Here is a 22071-nt window from a genome sequence, read left to right on the forward strand (position 1 = left end):
TTCTTGAACTAGTGGTAGAGTCAAACTGTATGACGAGACAAAGATTACTTTGTCTCTGTCTGACTATGTGCCTTCTGTAGGTGTGTTGCCTGTTAGGTATTACTGCATGCCTGACTGTAGGTGGACACATCAGCCTGCTTGTGTCCAGACCTGTTTGGTATGCAGCCTCCTTTGCAACAGCCAGGTCCCCCTTTATATTCCACAGTCAGCCCTGAAATGTCTGGGCTCCATCCGTAACATGTACCTACGCTAAGAGACAATCTAGGAAGTATCTTGGCAAAGTTCATACAGTATAGGCTTTGTGGATTTCTTCCCTCGAGTTTATTAGGAATTGTGGAAAGTTGCGTAAAAGAGTGGCAGCTATCAGAGATAAAGTTGGCATCGATGTTTATAGTGTAAGAAGGAATTTAGGATGTCAACTTTCAACTTGTTTTTATTTAAACTCAGTTGATAGTATGCTGCTGGTATTTTTTCCCCTGGGTACAGTATCCTCCCTTGCTGCTGTCAGTATTCCTGTGAAATGACATCTTCGTGTTGGTATGAATGTAAGTGCTTGTGAGTGGTACAGTAGTGCAAATTTTATAATTACTTTAAAGTTTGAATTTTAGTTTGATTATAGTGATGAAGGACAGGTTTAAAGCAATTTTCCAACTTTTGGTTCATACAAAGACGTGACTCTGTATGTACTAGCCTCCTGTATATATCTAGCGCTTGTGGGAAGCTTGCTTATTGTCTACAAAAAGAGAGAACTTTGACTTTTCCAGTCTAGTCATGCATCAAATGGCTCCCACTCAGCAGCCAAAACAACAGCAGAGCCTAGAAGTTCAGATGAAACATTTCAGCTATGTCTCCAAGGAAAGAATCAGCAGGGCAATGAAACTCCTGACACACATGCACAGACATGCATGCTTTTTATTCATCTGTGCTCTCTGAGTTCTTTTTACTCAGAGATCTTTTTGGGTTATTTTGAAATGATGTCATTGAGCTCAGATGTGAGAGCATTTAGAAAAAGCAACAACACGGTTTATATAGTTCCCTGAAAACAGGCCAGTACAGTTTTGGAGCCAGCTCTGGTTTATAAAAAGCTTGGATATATCTTATTGCTCTTATCAAAACTTCAGTTGCTTCTTGTTCTTTCTTACTGGCAAAGAGCAACATAGAAAACTGAAATCACAAGCTTCACATGCTTTACTGCTTCGAGTATTCATTTTAGGTGTATAAATGTAAAGCATTACTGCCTACAGATCCGACTACACGCAGCGCTGCTGTGAACGTCTCGAAAAACATTCACGGCAATGCTGTAAATATATATGTTAACAATATTTTAAAGATATGGCGCTGCACACAGGCTTCCACTTGCATGGATGGCAAAGGTCACATTTTTAAATAAAACTGTGGCAGAAGTGTGGCGGTCGCAGCAGCACACAGCGAATCAAACTGTTATGTTTGGTGCAGTTGTCTTTTCTAAAACTTTGCTGCAATTTCCTGTCCTGTTTTCACAACTTTAGTGGTTCTTCCTATCTGTGACATGTGGCTGGTTGCCACATTATAGAAGTAGGCTGCTGGTGGTAATTTTTACTAAAAGCCTACATCTGTTACTTTACAAAAGGCCTCTCTTTGGATTTGTTGCGTATCAGGTAAGACAACAGTGCTGGAGTCAAGATGGATTTTATTGAGACTTTATTGTGGTTAGATTTGTTTACCGTGTATTTCTAAGCTTAATATTTGTTCATGTTCAGTTAAGAACAAAACCGAATATTGTCACACTTGTAATGAATGACTTGGGCTTCAGGCAAGTTCTTCTCTGTGTCTTCTAAAAACATTTTGCTGTGCTGTCGTTGCGCACACTGAAATACTGTATGACCAATAAGAGAACACTGTGTGACAGGAACTTTGTAGTTTCTTCTTAGAATTTGTGCAAAACCAACTCACGGGGCCAAATAAGGGATGTGTGTCTGTTTTGAGGGGTGGGTGGGTTAGTAATGCTATCTGCTTGTGCATGACTTGTGTCAGCATTGTGGGGAAGAGATGTCTGCAAATGGCAGGTGTGGCTTTGAGAACTCTGGTGTGATCCTTTTGAATCACTAAACAGCCCTGACTGCAGTAGCAGGTTTGAAAATGTCAGAAAGCAAAAGAAAGCTGAGAAGCGTCTCATCTGCAGAATCAATTTTTGAAATGACTCATTAGCTTCTTAATATTTTGAATATACAATATTTACAGATTTCTTACTTCTGACTAGTTTAACTTCTAAAATCCAATTATATGTTACACTGTCAGACTTAGTCTTTATCTAAAGTCCAACTGCAGTGTAATCACCTTCATGTTTTACGTCACTCTGGCAGTAGTTATAAAGAAATGGTACCTGTGTGACAACACTCAAGTCTACGAGCGTGATAGTGTGTTGTTTCAGGAGGAAGGAGGGGGAGTTGAGAACTTTCCGCTCTTACACAGAGGAAGAAATTTTCTTCTGAGTGTGGTTTAACAGACAGGAAGCAGCAGAAACCCAGTGCTCAGTGATGCTGTTCCTGTGAGTGCAAAATTCACAGGTCAGTTTGTGGGTGTTTTTCTTCTTCTACCCGGCTTTAAAATAAGTCATTTCTATTTTTGTCTGTCATTCTTCGTGTCGAATGGCGTAAACAGAAACGTCCAGTATTCTACGCTGTGATGAAGCACACGTTAGGAGCAAGAATAGCCTGTGTCTCATGTCTTTACTGGAAGGAAAATGTGACCAAAAGAGAAATGGAATCTGGTCTCTGTGGACATGTCTGAGTTGTCGTCTCCGGGGACAGCTCTAGGCTTTCATCCCTAACCTCCAGACCATATTATCCTGCTAAAGCTAATGTCCAATCTTCCATAAAAAAGCCTAATGTTATACTGAATAGTGTGTTAGCTGGCACGGACAGCCGTTGTCACAGGAAGGCATGGGTCCTTCTTCCAGAGCTTGAAGCCTGAGTGGAAAAGTACAACGTTCGCAGGAGATGAGATTACATTCCATTCGCTTTTTGAAAGCCTGTGCGCGAGGTGACATTTTTCTTTCAGTCTTCATTTGGCCCTGGCACGGCAGAGCCAATTGCCTACTAGTGTAACACAGACACAGCGAGTGCTGGCTCGGATGCATTGCTGTCTGTGCTTCTGATGCCTGGTGCTCTGCAGCTGCATGCCATTAGCCGGTGTCTATGCCTGCCTCTCTGCCCATTCCAGCCATTTTATCACTACACGCTTGGTGTGGCCCCTGGAGTGCTGTGAAAGTGCTGCTTTATTCTGGTCAATAAAGTGGAGTTGGAGTTTGAAACACGGTGAGGCATGTCGTATTGTGCAACGCTAGGTGTTGAGTAAAATATAGAATACGCAGAAAATGCTGTATACAAAACAATTATGTTGCTGACATAGTGCAATGGCAGTGATGAAACCGCCCTGTTAGTGTGGTTTTTTTTTGTCTGCCTTTGATGCAAGACCTTAATTACTGTTCTCTTACTTTGCTGAATTCATCCACACTGCCTGTACTTTTAGTGCTTTGTTGTCTCAAAACGTAGAATATACATCCAGCTGTTCTTTCATTATTCGCTCTGATCTGTGCTGTGTTTGCAACACTGCTGTGCTTAAGGAATTTTCCTTGGCGTCCAAAGTGGCATTGTTACATAGATGTGGGTGGGTTAACCACAACTGAGAAAAACAAAGGGGAACTGCTGTCCAGAAATGATGATCAGGATCCTCTGATGCCCATGTGGGCTATCACAGAGCTCCAGGAATGAACTTGGGCCTCATATAACTGAGTCATTTCCCTAACAGGAACCAATAGGCTCCTGCAAAAACAGCATGCTCGCAGCTATATAATAACATATTGGTAAGTAAGCCAGTGCATTCTCATTCATCTATGTGCCATGTCGGACATAGGTGTATCACTGCACAGGCGACCGGGGAAAATTAAACCTTTCATGTGAGGTAAAGATTTCTTTGTACTGGTGTTGAACTTTGCAGGTGTAATGAGTGTAGAGCGATTCTTGATTTATTTCTCTTTCAGTTTTTACCTCTGCAGCGTTCTATACCTTTGTGAGGTTTTAATTAATACCGCTGCCCCTCTGGCACCATCCATCCTGTGACCGTTGTTATGTAGCTACCCCAGTACACTGCTGAACAATCAGCCACCTAAGGAAACCTGTATTTTTGTAACCTGAGCTGAAAAGGATTGATAAGTAAAGTTTGCTTAGCCCTTTTCTTGCATCTCACAATGTTTGCACTCACCACATGCAGGGTGACTCATTGCACAGTCATTCAATTGGCTTAAATTACCTCCTTTCATGGTCAACAATGAGCTCAGCTGAAGAGACGAAAGCGGGGGAAGTAGGGCCTTCTGGGAATGCTCCATTTGTTCATGAATCCTGACTCTAATTGGTTGTTATTGGGACTGGCAGTCACCATGCTGTAGGGGTGGAGTACGCCAGTGTTTGGTTCATACGCTTCCTCAGTCTGCTGCACACTGAACTGCCATATATAACAGCCAGTCATAACTGTCTGAGGAGAGCTGAGTGATAGAAAGACTCCCATCGTTGTGTCACCTGACAGGGGCCACAATGGAGCCAAAATGTCAGCTGTAACTGATAATAATAATTATGCTACATTCCAATGAGCTATACCATTAGTATGCACTTGGGATAACCAAAAATGTGTTAATGTAATTTCATTCAAAAATCTTTTAGAATACTAAAGTGAACAACGCTGGGTTTTGAATATGTGAAAGAAAGCTTTAATGTGAAAGGAGTCCTGAGCGCCCAGCTTTATAGATCTCCCCATGTCTGCTAGAATTGTAGTGCCCTAAGGCTTACTAGTTTGGTTTTAAGCATCAGACTTCATTATTTCAGTCACATCACTCACATCACCATTGCTTCCAGCTGCATCAGGCAGCTGTTTTCAGCAAAAACACTTGTGTACAGATGTCTGCCCAACACCAGCAACAAACAGAAGAAGGTAGCTGTTGACCACAATCTTACAAAGATAACTATTTCTGTCTGCTGGGTGTTAATGGGTAGTTCTGCGCTAATAACACCCCAATAACAACCCCAGAACCCCCACCCACCCATCCCCCTCCAAAATAAATGAGTGCACATTTTAAGTAGTTATTAATATGTTATAGCATATAGTTTTCTTTTCACAAGGACATATTCAGACAGGATGACATGGAAAAAAACCCCCACAAAAACACATGTGTCTGGTTGGAGTCAAACCTTGCACACACTAGCATTAAGCCATTAAACCTCACCAGAACGCCCCACCTGGTAACCACGCTGAAATATTCAAGTCTGGCAAAAGAAGGCCCCACCCATAGCGAATCACAGGCAGTCTATTTGCTCTGTAGACTATTATGCATTCACTAACATCCCAGTAAAACCCCTCCCTTCACTGTCCTCGTCTTCTCCTCTTTATGACGTAGTAAATGCAGTTACAACCCTGCCCCTGTGCTGGGACAAGGCAGCTGTTGTCATGTGCTGGGGGATAATGTGCAGGCTGCGTCTGACTAATGGCTGGCTCGCTTGTATCCCAGTCTGCTGTTAGCACTTTGCCAACTGGGTCATCCAGATCAATGAAGCTCTGACAGGAATATAGAAAGTACATGCAACCACTGACATAGTCTGGTACATCGTAGCAAACTGCACATAAACACAAGCATGAAGCATAGAAATAAATAAATTATATTTACTTTCATCTTTATGCCTGTTGATTTGATAACAGCCATTTTTTTTGTCATCTGATAAGTGGCTAGTGACTGGATGCTGATTATTTACCCTTCTATAGGCACAGTCCTTGATAGCTGAAATGTACAGCTTGATAAACGTCCATAAATCGAACACAAACTGCAACTACAAAAGGGGAACCAAGAACGTCTGCAGCGGAGAACATCTGCTAGATTAGCAGCGTGTCTTCTCAGATCTGCTGCGAAGCTGGGCAGGGCCCTGTCAGAGTGATTGCATGCGATACAGATAACACACATTTAGTTTGCAAAACATGGATCAAGGCTTCTGTTGTAAGTGTGCGAGTACACCAGTGGAAACTGCAAATGATTTAAAAAGCAGACATATGTGTTTAATTTGGAAGCCTCACACAGTATATCGCTTCTGCTTGAATCTGGTAATTCACAGTACCAAGCATAAAGATGCCAAGAAGTCCAGCACACTGAGCTCCAGACAGATGGCAGCAGCGTCCAGCCCTGGCGGAGGTGGGCATGGATGCTGCAGCAGGGACAGCATGAAAGATTGACTGGAGTGAAACACTAGCCTTCTGATTAAGTTTCCTCGTCTCTCTTCTGTTTCCCAAAGCGATGCCTTCCAGACAGTAACTGCATGCTACTGGTCTGTTTGGATGCTTAGCAGAGAAATACACTTTAATGTGTTCGCTGGCTGTGCCCTATGAGCTGCAGAAGTCCTTCACTATCACCTCCTCTTCTGTTCCTTTAAAATACAGTTTGGCCTCGTATGCAAGTTTGTCACTCATACAGGCATTTAAAAGCAAATAAGCTCCACCCTGAAGCAGTGGCAAAAGCAGGAATAGCGAGTGTTTGGAGGTGGGGGAAGGTACCAAACATTTCCAACTTACCTCTTTTTTCCTGCCAGCTCTGATCTCTGGGAAACAAGAGGGAGGGGCTGTGTTTGTCGCCCCTGGGTTTATACTTATACTTTAACCCAAAATCAGCCCCTCCTACCCTTCATTCCCGAAACCTGCCTTTGGGTATCGATTGCTGGGACACACCTAAAGACACACACACACACACATATACACAACAAGAAATACATGACCACCAGTTTCCCTTCAACACAGGCTGTGATCACAGTAACTCCCTGAGGGTCAGTACAGAGGGGCTTCCAGAGCTGCATCAGACGAGTGATCTTTTGCCTGTGTGTGTATGTGAGAGTATGTGTGTCTGCATGTGTGTGTGTGTGTGTGTGTGTAAACAGGGAGGGTTTGCTCAGACTGCTCATGTGATCATAATATCGACCCCGCTGAGCCTTATGATCTAAGGCAGAGTGCTGAGGGGTGTTTCACACTGAGGGGCAGAAAAAGACATCTGTGTTTAAATCAGAATGAACTGTGCAGTAGTTTGGTGAAAAAGAAAACAGATTTACTCATAATACCAGAAATCCTGTTTAAAAAATGTATAAAGTAGGTCTCGACCTTACAAGTTCAAAAACAGCAGAAAATTCTATCACGGTAATTTTTATTGTTTGTTTTTTTTTGGGGGGGTGGTCCTGAATTTTTTTGTCTGATGATGTCACCAAGAGCATGTAACTTTTCTACATGCTCACGTTTATTTCCAGCATTTAATTAAAGCATAATCAGTCAATCTGGAACGTTACTGACAGATGAATTGATCATTAAACAAGTGTTGACGGTCTGTTTATTAACACTGTAAATGGAGTATTTCCGCTTCGTATCTCTACCGTTTGTATTCACATTGATATTTTCAGTAAAAGTAACTGCACAGATTGTAAATAAGAAATTTTAAACCTGGTGACACTAACGTTTGTTAATTAGTGACTTTTTTTTTTTAAAAAGGTTTTTAGGCTGGAACCAGTCAGTGATCTGATTTTTCAGCATCAGATCAAAACTAGGCGTGACCCAGATAATGCCTAAACTGCATAGATTTGAGCAGGTTATAGATCTAACCAATGTAAAGTCCCAGGAGTTCCACTTTATGAGGATTTTCTAGTAAAATTACTAGAATTACTGCTGACCTATCACCTCTGTCTCTCCATCTTCCAGGTGTAGATGCTTCAGGCGCAGCAGGGCCCAGCCTCCGTGTCAGAGTGGGACGAGGCTGCTCCCACCTGGGCCACAGGACTCCTCTGAAACTTGGCTCATGGTCTCTCTCTGAGCAATAACTGCTCAGATTAAAAGGACGGGATTACAGTGAGGCCATTTTGTGAGGTGAAACTGAGTCTGTCTGCGCTGGAGTAGTTATAGCTGGGATTTTTTAGGCTGCTCTTTGACTTTGAAACTCCACTACCATGACGACAGCAGTACAACCCAGTGAACTGGTGTTTGAATTTGCCAGCAATGGGATGGACGAAATCAATCAGGTACAATCTCACCAGAGAAATCACTTTTTCAAATGCAACTGTTGTTGTTGATTTTTTTTTTTCATGACTCGACTTATAGGGTCTGCATTAGCGTTCAAACCCGTCGAGCTCAGTGGCCGACCGTCTGTCTTTTCCTACATGACACACTGTATGCAATCCTGTTGAAAAATGAAATACATTTCAAAACAAACAAAACTAGTGTAAACAGCATGGCCACTGGGGTAGGGTTAGCCTGTGATCTCTAAGTTTGACGACACAGAAAGGGAGGAGGATGGAGCCGAGAGGAGGTCTGGGAAGAAGAGTGCGGGCTGCCGGTAGCACAGAAATGGAAAGACTGAAAAACCTGCAGTGAGGCTAGGGTGTGTGGGAGGCAGAGGGTGGGGCTAGGACGTGAATGTGTTTATTACCCAAAGGTTACTGTGTGCATTCGATGTCAACTTGTGCCTGTGTGTTTTTTCATTGCTCGGTCAGGTGTGCAGTTATCTCTTCCCCACACCCGGGTCTGAATCCTGTGGAGCAGGCTTGATTGTAAGTGTGGAGATGTATGTGTGTTTATGTGTCCTAGTATTTGTATGTGTGTATCTAGAGTGGCAGGCTGTCATTGGATCCCTGAATAGCACCAGTTCAAGCCTAACCTGATGGACCAGTTACAAGGCTGTTTAGAAGGGATGGGATAATTCCAGCAAAAGGTCTTGTATTGTTCCAGTGCTACAGTTTTGTGACTCTCTGCACCCACTTGGCCTGTTAGACAAGCAGTTTGCCTCTATTTACTAACTCATGAATATACCCCCCCCCACACACACACTGAAACGAACAGCTCACAATGGCACTTCTGCAGCGGCCATTTAGACATTTAAAGATTTTATTTTCTCGCCACAGTAAAGCTGTCGGAGCTGAGTAAAATCACCAAGTAGATTCTGTAACGATTAGCCTTGCTATATTGGTTTGTAAGCCAATGTGTAGTTTGAACACAGTCGGGATCTGCTTCAGCTGAGGGTAGGGAGACGCGAAAAGGGTCCCAAACTCCCTCCATTTTTAAGCTACATTATAAAGGCATGTGGCTTTAGGCAAACAAGCAGCTTTTAAACGTGATGGTATCTCTTACTTACGCCAGCTACACTTTCTCAAATATCGTGATGCGGATACAGAAAGTGTACAGACAGTTGGACTACATTGTGGTTAGGCAGGTAAAGCAGAAGAGAGTGGGGTGTGGGGGAACAGGCTGCACAGATGCTGTGCTTTCAAAGCAGAATGGGGAACTCAGAAATGCAAATTGGTTGGAGCTTTATCGCCTGTGTTTCCCTACTAGAAACACTATTTAGGTCAAGAAAGAGGAAGAAGCCGTTAGGATACTTGTTGTATGTGCAGTATAATTTGTGTTGCATGCAGGGTGCTTGTACCACCTTCTCACCGTTTTACTCCTTTAAACAACAGTTTCACTCTTTCATAGTTCTTGCCGGATTATCAGCGGGTTCGCACGGCAATGCAACTCTGAATTGTTCACAGAAAAAAACAGAATCAATTTAACATCAAAACAACAGCGGAGACGGCAGCAACATGTGTCTGCCGCTCTGTCAGCAAACTGTGTGGGATCACAGGCTGTCTGCATTTAGTGGGAGAGGGTGGGAACGGCTGCTGTTTCAGACGCAGACAAATAGTCGCAACGGTTTTATCTCCTGACACACGCTTTGTTCTTATTCAAGGACAGAAAACTTAATTTAAGTCAAGCCGGGAAAATGGGGTAGCCTCACTGTCTCGCACTCTGATAGTATGTCTACCAAAGAGTCTGATTAATGGGAAATATTCAGTGCATGTCAGTGAGACACTGATAGCACTCGCAGTCATAGCAAAATCCAGGGTTTTTAGTAGTCCCAGGAAGCCTTGTGGTTTTTCTGCTTAGATGGCACAAGCTGTCTGTGTCTGGTAGAGGTATGGTAGACATTATGCAGGGCCACCTCCTCCCTCGACTCATAAACACCTTATTAATAAAGAATCCATGAATAATTACCGCTAGTGCTGCTAAGGAGGGCTAACCGTTTAACACTGTGTCCAAATAATGAGCCAATCGGTTAGGCTCCTGGTTAAACTATAGCCGGGATGGGTATGCAGCCACGCACACTCGAATGCCCCTCTTCCCAGCCTCCCCCCAGCTCAAGGCCTGGACACCTGGTATGCCCCAGAGGGCCAAACCAACAATGGACACTTGTGCAAAGAGACAGATAAGCCTTTATTCATGTTCCGCCTACCACACCTTTTTGTCTTTCCTTTTAATCAGGTCATCACTCTAGGAATGTGATTTAAGGTGTTTCATTGATCGACATTGTTTGTCTAAAATTAAAACAAATCACAACATGAATCATTTGATGTAATCCAGCGAGGTTCCGACACATTGTCATTTAGAGACCATTTCTCACGAAGCTAAACATAGTAGCTTCGTCTGCCTGTCAGCGGCACAGAAGAAATGATTTCAAAGCATTTTGAAGTGTAGTGTGCTGCCATCTGCTGGTGCCCAGGTGACTACATGTTTTGCATCAAGTTGACTTCTTCATATAATGCTGATAAAATGGTTTATTTGAATGATTATTAAGTCAGCATTGCACTGGATTTTCATGTTGCATTTTCTTTATACTATTTGAGAAGTACTGTCAGGTTTTGAGAACCACATTATGCACATATTCAAAGGACTGAATTAGCCTCTGACTGACACAAACCAAGTGCCCAGTGAGCCCTTTTGACATGGTCTCTATTGGTGGAGTTCACTTTGGCCCACACTCTGGTAATTCCCTCTTTCCCCTCGCTCCTTCCTGCATCAGATTGTGCCATGCCTGAAATGAGATAGCGAATTCCCAAAGCACATTTAGGAGATGATGAAGGGTGTGCTTGCCTGCAATTCATGACTTCATGCATTAACATTCATTTGGTCTTATATAATTTCTGAACATAAGATTAACTCTTCAGGTGAAGTGGGCTAGAACAAACAGCTGCTTCCTGGCTTCTTCAGCAGGCTCCTCTGGACCAATACAGCACCACAGAAATGAGCTCTCCTCCATGCTATGCGCCTACACATTAGCTAAAAATGAGTGTGAATCTACAGTGTTTCACAAGGCAGTAAAATCGTGTTTTAACATTATCTTGATATCGTGTGGTTTTTATATCACATTTATGACGTGCAGCAGAGGGATTGATTGTATTTTTATTGCATATACACTCAAAGACGTATGTACAAAGATCCACGGTCCTCTGCCTCCGAGGGGCATCGTTAGTGTTACAGCATCTCAAACCTTTCTGTGTCTGTGTGTCTGCTCTCTGTGCAGCTGGACGACCCGTCAGTATTCCCAGCGGTGATTGTTGAGCAAGTTCCCGCAGCCGATCTGTTGCAAGTATACTCGGGGCTCGAGTCCGATGAGGTGACCAACGGTATCATGGTGGATACCACTCTCCATGTGGTTGAGGAACCATCCATCTTGGAAGGAGGGGTGGATCTCACAGGTGCACATGCAATAAACGCTGAATTTTAATGAGACATAACAAAACTAACAAAGCACACAAGTGGAAGATGCAAAGCCAGAAAATTACAAACTACACATTTAATTCCTGCTCCGTTGCACAGCACAAACAGCCTTCTTAGGTACTCTTCGAATTAATTCATTACAATTAATCTGTAGGCTGACCCACAAATTATTCACTGAACAGTGAGTTACCTGAAAATTCAGAACATGCAAGCATGCATTCAGATGCACACGAGCGATATTAACTTAAAAATAAGTCTTTCTCCTTAAAATGAACAACGCTTTAAAAATGTACTCTCCTTGTCGTAAGTGAAAGCTGACATAAAAAAAGAACCTTTGTAGCCATTCACCTGTGTTTGACCTACACTTCTCAAAAAAGTAAATTATGCAAAGCATTAGCCTCCGACTATTTCTTATTAATGAATTTGTTGTCATCTGGTGGACAGAAACAACAGTCTCAGGCACAGAGGACAGCATGGAGACGAATGAAGCAGCGGCGGCTCTTCTTAACATGGAGTCTCCGAACAACATTTTGGATGAGAAGCGTATGCGTAAGTTAATTTGCATGCTTATTATTCCACTCCTTCAGCTTGTGACAAAAACGTCAGCTTTGATCTAACGCTGTTCATAATCGCAGCTTGAAACACTTTTCTGTATCTCTTGTTTATGCTAAGTTCACACCTATGGCACTCTGCTTGAGTCAGACCTGACATATGCCCCACTGAGGCCTGACCAGATGGACGGTGTTGCCCTTGACATGTCCGTAGACGAGGACACATCATCTATGGATGAGATTCCCCAAAAATTTCCCTTAAAACCTCAGAAAAAAACCAAAGGTAAGACATTTTTCCTCCTTGTTAGAACTCCCTCACTAAAAATTCACTGTTGTAGGTAATTAGATGATTTCACTGTGGCCTTTCACCTTATAACACACTACTCCATAATTTGAATCATAGTGCGAAAGCCGCGGGCGGTCCGTCCCTGCTCTCCCATCACCACCCCTAACCTACCACTCAGGAAGAAGAGCAAAGAGGGCAAAGGTAAGCCTCACTAACTAGTCCACTTTTCTATAATCAGCCAATAAAAATCAAGGTCTGTCCTCCTCTTGTGTACGCTCCATTTCCTCATGTGGAGTGTGCAAACAGCAGTCCTCAACCCCTGCAGTCCAGTGGGGTCGAATCTAGGAGAGTTAATGGATGAGGGGATCTCAAAGTGCTGTGTTTCACAGGGAAACAGAAGTGATTGCAGGCTGGAGGGCACGTTGATGCTCTGCCGATAGAAGGAGACTAGTGGTGTGCCATGTAAAACCTCATTGCACCCTACAGTGTGACTCAAAGAGGAGGGGACTGGGGACAGCAGGTTCAGTTGCACACATATACATCACCCTGTCATGGTGTCTGGGATTCAACTGACTACTGGGAGCGTTGCTGTTTTTAACCACTTCTGGCCGAAGCATTTCATGAATTAGAGTAATCTACTCCCAGACTTGATATAATTAATGTCATCCCAAGGCACGCATGTACACATACAATGGCTGGAATAAAAGAGCAGCTCCTCCTGTAACCCTGTGGCGTTCATATATTCATAAACTGTACTACTAAATGAATTATAGATGTCTATAGCACAGCTCCAAGGCTTCGTCGCGAACGTCTGACTCACTTGAAAGTTAAAAACAAGACTAAATTTATTTCCCCCCCAATTTGCAGGCAATACCATCTACCTGTGGGAATTCCTTCTGGCCTTACTGCAGGATAAAAACACCTGTCCCAAATACATCAAGTGGACACAGCGGGAGAAAGGCATCTTTAAGCTTGTGGACTCCAAGGCTGTCTCAAAGCTGTGGGGCAAACACAAGAACAAACCTGACATGAACTATGAGACCATGGGAAGAGCTCTCAGGTGAACATGAGCAACGCTGTGCTTCAAATGAGCTTTTATTTTGCTCTGAAACCTAAAGACATGGTTCCATAGATGTATTCATAATGCCCATCAGGAATGACTATAATGTGTTGGACATCTGTTTTCTTTTCTAGATACTACTATCAGAGAGGCATCCTGGCTAAAGTGGAGGGGCAGAGGCTGGTCTATCAGTTTAAGGAGATGCCAGCTGACCTCGTGGTGATTGAGGATGAAGAGACGGGTTCTGATACCAATGTCGGCTACGGAAACCAGAGATCGACCAACGGGCGGTCTGTGGTTCGTGGAGGGTCCAAAGGGCACGGAAGAGCTCATGGTCAGCAGCACGTCTCGGTAAAACAGATGAAGAAAGAGCCAAACAATGAATGTCTCTACCAGGAAGCTAACGGTGGACAGGCTGAGCAGCTCCTCCAGTCTGTTCATATGCTGCAAGCCAACCAAGGGGCCGGAGTCCAGGAAACAGCACAAGCTTTAAGGTGAGCGACTGTGAAAAACACCAGAGGTGTTTTAGGAGGAACCAACAGCAAAATGAGGAGTAGTTTTATTTTTGTTTCATTACTCCACAGCGGATACCAGAAAATCATTCTCTGCTTAATGATCTTTCAAACTAGGGCTCGATGGGTAAATCAGTTGGGCTGATATTAGCTTATTCTGGATCTATCTGTCCATATGTCAGCAAAAGTAACAGATTTGCAATACAGAAAACCCAAGAGTGAGCTTGATATATGGTAGAGTCGGTGTCTCTAATACACTCTTTATCCACCAGAGAACACAGATAACACTGAGTCAGATCTTATGATTATTTACTTTCTTGCGAAGAGCTAGACTACAAGATTGACGCTGTTGTCGTGTGTGATGAAAATGTGCCAAATGCTGGTAATTTCAAAGGCTAGAAAAAGGGGTAACAGCTAGCTTGTCTCTGCTGATTGCCTCTTAAGAGCATTAAATGCAAGACTCTTATAAGCCATTGTTCTTAGACACGAAATATGCCCAGCATTCAATTCTTCAGACACGCATGTGTTTCACGCTTTCTTGTCTTTGTGATTTTTGTGTAAAACAAATGAAGTAAGAAGTAAGAAATCATATAATCGTCATCCACCAAAGTGCATGTCAGTCAGGTATCCTTACCAATAACATAAAAAACGTGGTAATTAAAATATAAATGTCATTATTAATCTCAAATGATACATAAACTGATTATTCTAAACTAAGTTTATGTTAAATGCTTTATGCTTAAATCTTACTCGTACTCACACATGCATGCATCATAGCGTTGGGCCTGATATTCACAGAAAATGTCTGACTCAAAGCTTATCGCTCTTATATTAGTGGCGGCGTCTTGTAGGGGGAACTCAATTACATCTCGAAGCCTCGTATGTACCAAATGTCACCTTTTGAGAATTTGAGATGCAGAGTTTCATTATACATAATAAAACTGTGAGGTGAACACAGCAACAGCCAACCCAGCAGAGCTGAAGTAAATCTTTACTTTATATAATTCATTTTTTTGTTGTTGATGTCAGTAAAGTGCCAGATCACCTTTAGATTTTTATAAAGTGCATTTCTTCTTCTTCTGTTTTTTGCGTTCTGGCACAGCTTTACTTTGCATTTTATTTTTCTGTTGCCAAGTCTGCTGCCTGCATTATCACAAAATTCTACTTTTTTCTTTTTTTTAGTGGTTAAACATTGTCTGCTGTTAGAAATTGAAGAGACTCATAATTTCCACAGTACAGCTGTCAGCACAATTTGTTATTTTAATAAAGGCTTTAGTTCTGCTTTTTAGGCTCATAGCTGTGCGGTCGCTAATTTTCCACAGTAGGTGTCCGTTAAAAATAAACCTTGTATATATTTGCAAAGATATAAAGAGAATATTCAATTACACCAACTCTGTCAGAGACGGTGAAGAGACTCACCTACATCTTCTGTTTTTTTTATTTTATCAGGACCATTAACACCCCTGCATCAGTTCCTATGGTCCTGACATCTTCCGGCTCGCTTCAGTCTGTTCCCCTCACTGTTCTAGCCAACGGGGACTCCAGCCACTCCCCTTCTCGGGTTATTCTCCACACCATGCCCTCCACGACAGCAGGTGGTAAAGATGTGCTTACCATCCATACGGCTTCCATAGCAGGTGGGGCTAACAGCCTGCAGGATGGCCTCCCGCAGCAGCTCTTGGTCACCAGTCTGGGCTCATCTGCCTCCTCCTCCTGCACTTCCCCTCCAGGAGTCATTAGTTCCACCGCTTCCAACCTCAATGGTCTCCCCCGCCTTGTCACCATTAACACCACCTGCGGGCAGACCATGGTGGCACAGCAGCCCGGCACCGTAATTGCCACTGTGCTCAAATCTAGCGACCTCTCAGGGCTGCAGGTGAAAGAGGAGATGCTGGACCCCACCTACTTTCAGTCGATGGTGAACGGCGATCCATCACTGGCCGCACATACTTTTGAAAAAGAGGAGATGGAAGCAGGGGAGGCGGAGCTGCAGTACAGGACTGTTATCATTGATACCAGTCAAAGCCAGGGCCCGGAGGGCGCAAGTGAAACTATAATTAATGGACATTCTTCTCAGAGCAGCAGCCCTAGTGAGGGTCTGACCCCTGTGGAGGAGCTGGAAGTGCGTGGAGAGATGTCCCTGCAGCCTGAGCAGGGAATCAAAGGCCTGCAGGAGCTGCCAGTGTCTGTTCAATTGCCTGCAAACTTTATCCAGATAAAGACAGAACCTGCAGAGGCTTAGTGCTGCAGGACTCTTCAACAAAAGCTGAACCAAAATTGAATCCATTTTCTTTACCTACCACAGTGATCTGATCAAAGATCAGAACGAGGGATCTTGCAGCTTTTAAAGGTTGGTCAGTTCAGCCTCAGGATTTATTGTTTACCAACATATTTGTGACCATGTGCCTAATTTTAAAAATCAAGGGAGTGTTTAGTTTTTTTAAGAAGTAACTTTTCAGATTTAGGATTCTCTTTTTCTGTAGACACAATCCCCAACACACACACACACACACACACACAAATACACACATATGCACACATGCACAAACACAAAACGCTTTTTTTCCTCTAGGAGAGTAGCCATTGGATAAACCAGGAATCCCTGTCTACCAAATGTGCCAGTTAGCTGTTTTTTTTTTACTTTTCATCTCACTGGACTCACGTGTTTAAAGAAAAATGCAAGAAACCAAAAACCGGGGACTGAATGCCAAATGGTGCAATGACATGAGACATCTGACAATGTGTGAGTGTACCTGATCTTTACATCGGGTACGAGTTACTTTTCGCACGGATGTTGTGTCTGCTGGAAAAAAGAAAACCCACACATCTCGGAGTTCAATTGAAGAGTGCCTTACCGGAAGTTCAGAACAGTTCAAGACCGTTTGTTGGAAACAGCTGCGTAAGAGATGAAAAACAGACTAAATACCTTCACAGACTTTCAGACTTCCAAGAAGTTATTACGCATTTATTTTCATATAAACAAAATAGGTATGCATTCACTCTCTAATACCCTTGGCCTTAAAACACTGTGTTACTATGGAAATGGGCATTTTCCGTCTACCAAGGACAGTGTAACATCAAAACTGTTTGTATAGAGCTGCAGACCGAAGGCACAGCAAGATAGGGAGGCACAAATGGAGAGAAAGAATACACGAGATAAAAGAGATTTTATCAGTCTCTGCCTCAGAGGCTCCGAGGTTTAAATCCTGTTGTTATAAAATGGAATATATATGAATCTATTGATAAAAATAAATAAATATATATATATATATACATATAATATACAATTGAGATTCAATTTTAAGGCCACAGTGAATTTATTTATTTTGTGAATTCCTAAATTCTGTGTAAAAACCAGGCACATTTGTTTTCTATTTACATGTAAAAACCTGAGGGGAAATACAAAGAATATGAACGTTAATACCAGGAGGCTTATTTGGTAGTTTTTTGTAAGACCAACATTTTTCACGTGTATAGCTTTCCATATAATCAGCTTTGGTATTTCCTTGAGTTTTGGACTCGAGTGTTCAGTGCAGCATGATTACTCCACTGTTATATTCTCTTATATCCTCTGATTTAAACATGTACTGAATGTTCTTTTCATTCCTTCTTATCAGCGGACATACCTCTTTATCTTTTTTAACAGTCAAGCAGGCGAAACTATGCATTCAAATATATATTCGCTGTGTATGTGCTGTATAAAGTATCAAATGTAACAATTCACATGCCTTTGAAATCCTATCTGTGTTTCGTCATTTGTTTGGTACAAAGAGGAACCAGTGCTGTTTTTTTTTTTTGTTTTGTTTCAAGCTTTGCTCCTTTCCCCCTCCTTCCTCTTTCTCCTCTCCACTCCTGTCACCTTGTTACCTCTTGTCTGGTTTTCTCTCCTCACCGCCTCCTCGACTGCTCTCGGCTCGGGTCAGTCGAGTCTGTGCCTTCTTTATTTGCTGTCCCACTTGGTTAAGAACCTCTCAGGCCAGCCATCCGATTGGCCCCTTGGTCCTGCCGGGGATGAAGCCATATTGATCCTGAGTGGTATCCCGGCTAAATTGGTTGTATTTTCCAGCCGGACTGTAGCTGCAGAGTGAGGACATTCAGACATACTGACCTCCATCTGCACTTGCACCTAAGGACAGGTGTTAAACGCTACTTTACAACCTCACATCAGCCAAAAGGGCTCTGGGTCTGCAAAGACACTCTGAATGTATACTTGTTTTTAAAGTACATGCTTTTTTTTTTAAAGTACATGCAGCCAATAAGTACACTGGGTTACATTTGCATTAAAATCTGTCAGTCTTTCGGTGGGGATTTGCTGCCTTGTTTGCTTTGTATATATTCCTGTATCTACCCTTCCTTTTTCTCAGAGCACTGTTTTACTGTCTGTGAAACATTGAGGTATGTCCACTGCTTATGTTTTTGTTGCTTCTTATGACTTGGGTTATCAATGGCCTCCTTTATGCTGAATATAGAATAGATTTTTAAGAAAAAGTCAATATGCTAATTAAATGCAAAATCTTATCTTTTGACTGTTCTCTCTCTTTCTTTTTATTTGTTGCTGTTTTTGCTGGCAGAATGGTTTGGAAATAGAGCGAGGCGCGGATAAAGTGTCATACAAGCTTTTTTTATTTTTATTTTGGAAAAATTAAACAGAAAACCAAATTAAACTTGGAAACAAATAGCTTCCAAGCGGTTACTAAGTCCATTCATTTGCGCTGTTGCGATAATGAAACTGTTCCTGCCTTGAAAATTCAGAGTTGTATTGTTGGGCTGTTTAAGCTTTGGGGGACATTTGATCACATGGTACTTTGAGAGAAAGAAAAAGCTACTGTAGAAAACTGGATTGGAGCCATTAGCGGGCCAGAGACTGATTGGACTGTACTTAAGAGCTCTGCTTCTCCAGTTGCTGTGGGTGGATGAATACATTAGCATGTGACATGCCCAGAGCTGAAGACAGACGAGTCTGTCACCACAGTTTGCATAGTGAAAAGTGTGTGTGTGTGTGTGTGTGTGCACGTCTAAGCTGTGGTTGGCGCGAGAATGAGTTACACTGAAGTGGGTTGATTCTTTTCAAGCATGTGTTATGTTGATGTGTTTATATATGTGAGGATGGAGTGTTTGTGTGTTTGGGGTTTACATTGGCTTGGAGTGACTCTGTGTGTGTGTGCGTGTGTGTGTGCAGGGTCAGGAAGGCGGGTGGTGTTGAGGAAGTCTTCTGGCATCGGGGCTTGCCTACCGTGCCTTGCTCCGTCTACACCCACATACACAGCTGTGTACCACACAATCCAATCTTGCCATAGGGTCACACACACACGCGTGCACACACACACACACAGAAACAAGACCAAGTTCAGCCGCAGCCACCATTACAACCTTCTTCACGCCACTGAACAGCTTCCCGAACCTTTTTCAGATGAAAAAAATGGTTTGAAATGGGAATGAAATCATCGCACAAGCTCCACATTCGGCAACAAACAGCCCTCCATTACATCCAAGCAGACACTTTGCTTTTCTGTTGAGCGGTTCATCGATTGCCTGCCATAGGGTAAGCGGAGGTTCTTATGGATTACTAAAATAATGAAAGGCTACTAGCAGCCGTTATGTCTGTGCTATTCCTTTGGTTAGTGAGTCAGAGACCCTGAAGATGGAGTGAGAGCCAGGTCCTGGGAGAGGAGGACTATTTCTGTGTCGCCTGCAGCCACTGACACAGCGCGAGTGTTTACTGCTGTGCCATGCTGCCTCTCACAGTGGGAGCAGTTGAGGGATGATGGCTGACATTATTGTGCCTCCAGCCTGTAGCAGGAACAGTACAGGGAGAGCTTATTTAACCATCAGGTCACCAGACTGACTGCAACATTACAAAGAAAAGGAGTTGATGGCTGCTGTCTTATGGCTGCTGAAGCTTTGTGCAATTTATTAACAACATGCAGGTAAAGTTAGATTCAAATGGATCCCATTTTTATTTTTACTTTACTCCACAGAAGCAGATGTGGATGTATTAAGGACAGCGAGGTACAGCGTGTTTTAAGATGTAAAAAAAAAAAAAAAGTGTTGAAAATACCTCACCTAACCTTTGATATTACAGCAGTACACCTTTGTCTACACAAGATGGCACTGGTAATACACGTGTCCTCATCAGAGCCCGAGCCTCAGTCTGGATCGAAGAGAAGTATTCCTTCAGGTCACTAATCTAAATACAGACACTCTTCATACATTGGTTTTCACTCTCCTCCACCCCAGAATAGCAACTTGCGTCTCGAAACGAAGGAGCGATTATTTGAAATGAAAATAAGCAGCTGGGAGGGAAGTTTCCCTGCATTTTTTGATAAGTAACAAAAAGAATTAATTCACATGTGAGCTTCAATGGAAGTGGCCATTCCTCGGGCCAGGTAGGCAAAAATCCTTTGAACTGTGATAACCTGGTAAATGCTCGGTATCTCTGTTCATCCTGCAGAGCAGTCGATCTTGTTTCCTCTCCCCATCTAAACGGGGATAAACAAGTGCTGGAGGCGGGCTTTCCTATATAAAATGCATGAGAAAAAATAGTGCAGGGCTTAGGCTGAAACGATATATTCTTTAACTCTGGTCTACAAGGAAGGAGTTCACTGTCAGACACTCGCAGATTTAGCTCATATCTAATGCAGGCAGTGCTAAACCTCTTCATTGATAGTAGGAATGCAAATTAACCTCAATGCAGGGTTTAAAAAAAAAAAAAAGCCAACAATCAAATACCATTTGATTTGGAGTTGTTGGGATTTTGACATTTTCCTGTGAAAATGCAAAAATTTCACTGCAGTCTGTCGGCCCTGTTTGTAATTTCTCAGGTTTTTAACTTCAAACAGAAAATAGTGCAATTTTAATAATTTGTACTAATAGGATGTTTACATCATGAGACTGTCTAATGGAAAAATAAAACAACACAAGTAGATGTGTGTACTAGGCAACAAAATGTGGATAAGAAGGCATCAACTAGACTGTTATCCCGTTTATTTGTTTTTAAAACCTTTGCTCTTGCAATCCTCCATCGGCAGCATTACCACCATCCGGTGTCATTCAAGGTCTCCTCTACAATGAGTTTTAATTGTGAGACATCTGTACTTTAAAATTTGACTTTCATGGTTAATATTGGACTTTTGTCCCAACAGGCGCGAGGAGCTCTCTGGGAGCCCGCTGTAATATCTGTATCAGCCTCTCCAGTCAGGGTGAACCATCCCATTCACAGCGACTCTCTGGGCTTCCATGGCAATTTACTCTCACGACTACACAAAAGAGTCCTCAGAGTCCTCAGAGACCTCGCCAGATAGACAACTGACAACTAACAGCATCTTATGAAAAAATAACACTTTATACTGTTTCCTAACACAGTGAGTGCGGTAGCTCCACAACAACAACAACGACAACAACAGCGGCGGCAGCAGCAGCAGCATGCCGAATGCTGAATGCATCCATTTTAATAAACAGATGCCTATTTGATGTGATAAGCAGGAAGTAGTGAGAAATGAATTATATAAACACTGATTTTATGAACTTTTCAGAACCGCCTCGAGGGCTTTGCAGTACACTTGTCAGTTTATTTGAAGTATGTTTGCAATTATTGTATTTGTTAACTCATGCCAGTATTTTTCACTTGACATGTTGCTCTGGGCCATTGACATTATTGATTCAAAAATAACAATATGGCTTCAGTCTGAACTCCATTTGTGAGCATATTCATAAAACATTTACATATAGCAAGTTTCGCCCTCTCTTTCAACAAAATCCATTTCACTGTCAATTATTATTGATATCTTTGACATTATCATCAGAGTGAGCCAACATGAGTCAAGATCTATATTTACTTTGTAGGCGAGATACTTTTATATTAGTGTAAACAAAGCATTATTACACATCCGATACACGAGAGAGTCTCGGGTTATAAAATCAGGACAATAAAAGCATATATGTCTGTTTTGGCTTGTCAAGATGTGATGCTAAAAAATTCTGCTAATGAGGAATGGGAGTAATGGTGAGTAGAGAAGGAGACCTGCCTGTTTCAATTGCATTAGTTGGATTCAAAACCCATACTGCTATCAGCTTTCCGACAAA

General features: G+C 42.5%; 1 protein-coding gene across 4 annotated transcripts in view; it reads left to right on the forward strand.

Moving 5' to 3' along the window:
• Positions 1-18515, forward strand: part of elf1 (E74-like ETS transcription factor 1) — a 40894-nt gene extending 22379 nt beyond the window's left edge. For 2 of the 4 annotated variants that reach the window (XM_040015411.1, XM_040015410.1), the window contains exons 2-10: positions 7753-8069; positions 8541-8597; positions 11384-11558; positions 12025-12129; positions 12253-12414; positions 12535-12618; positions 13285-13477; positions 13612-13971; positions 15439-18515. In XM_040015411.1, coding sequence (XP_039871345.1) covers positions 7998-8069; positions 8541-8597; positions 11384-11558; positions 12025-12129; positions 12253-12414; positions 12535-12618; positions 13285-13477; positions 13612-13971; positions 15439-16231 — 2001 coding nt within the window. In that variant the 5' untranslated portion in view covers positions 7753-7997 and the 3' untranslated portion in view covers positions 16232-18515. The remainder of the gene's footprint in view (positions 1-7752; positions 8070-8540; positions 8598-11383; positions 11559-12024; positions 12130-12252; positions 12415-12534; positions 12619-13284; positions 13478-13611; positions 13972-15438) is intronic. The other 2 variants (XM_040015412.1, XM_040015414.1) reach the window with 2 other exon arrangements.
• Positions 18516-22071: the final 3556 nt, after the last annotated feature.

This window comes from Simochromis diagramma, unplaced genomic scaffold (genome assembly GCF_900408965.1).
Source record: "Simochromis diagramma unplaced genomic scaffold, fSimDia1.1 OVJJ01000685.1, whole genome shotgun sequence".
Lineage (NCBI taxonomy): Eukaryota > Metazoa > Chordata > Actinopteri > Cichliformes > Cichlidae > Simochromis > Simochromis diagramma.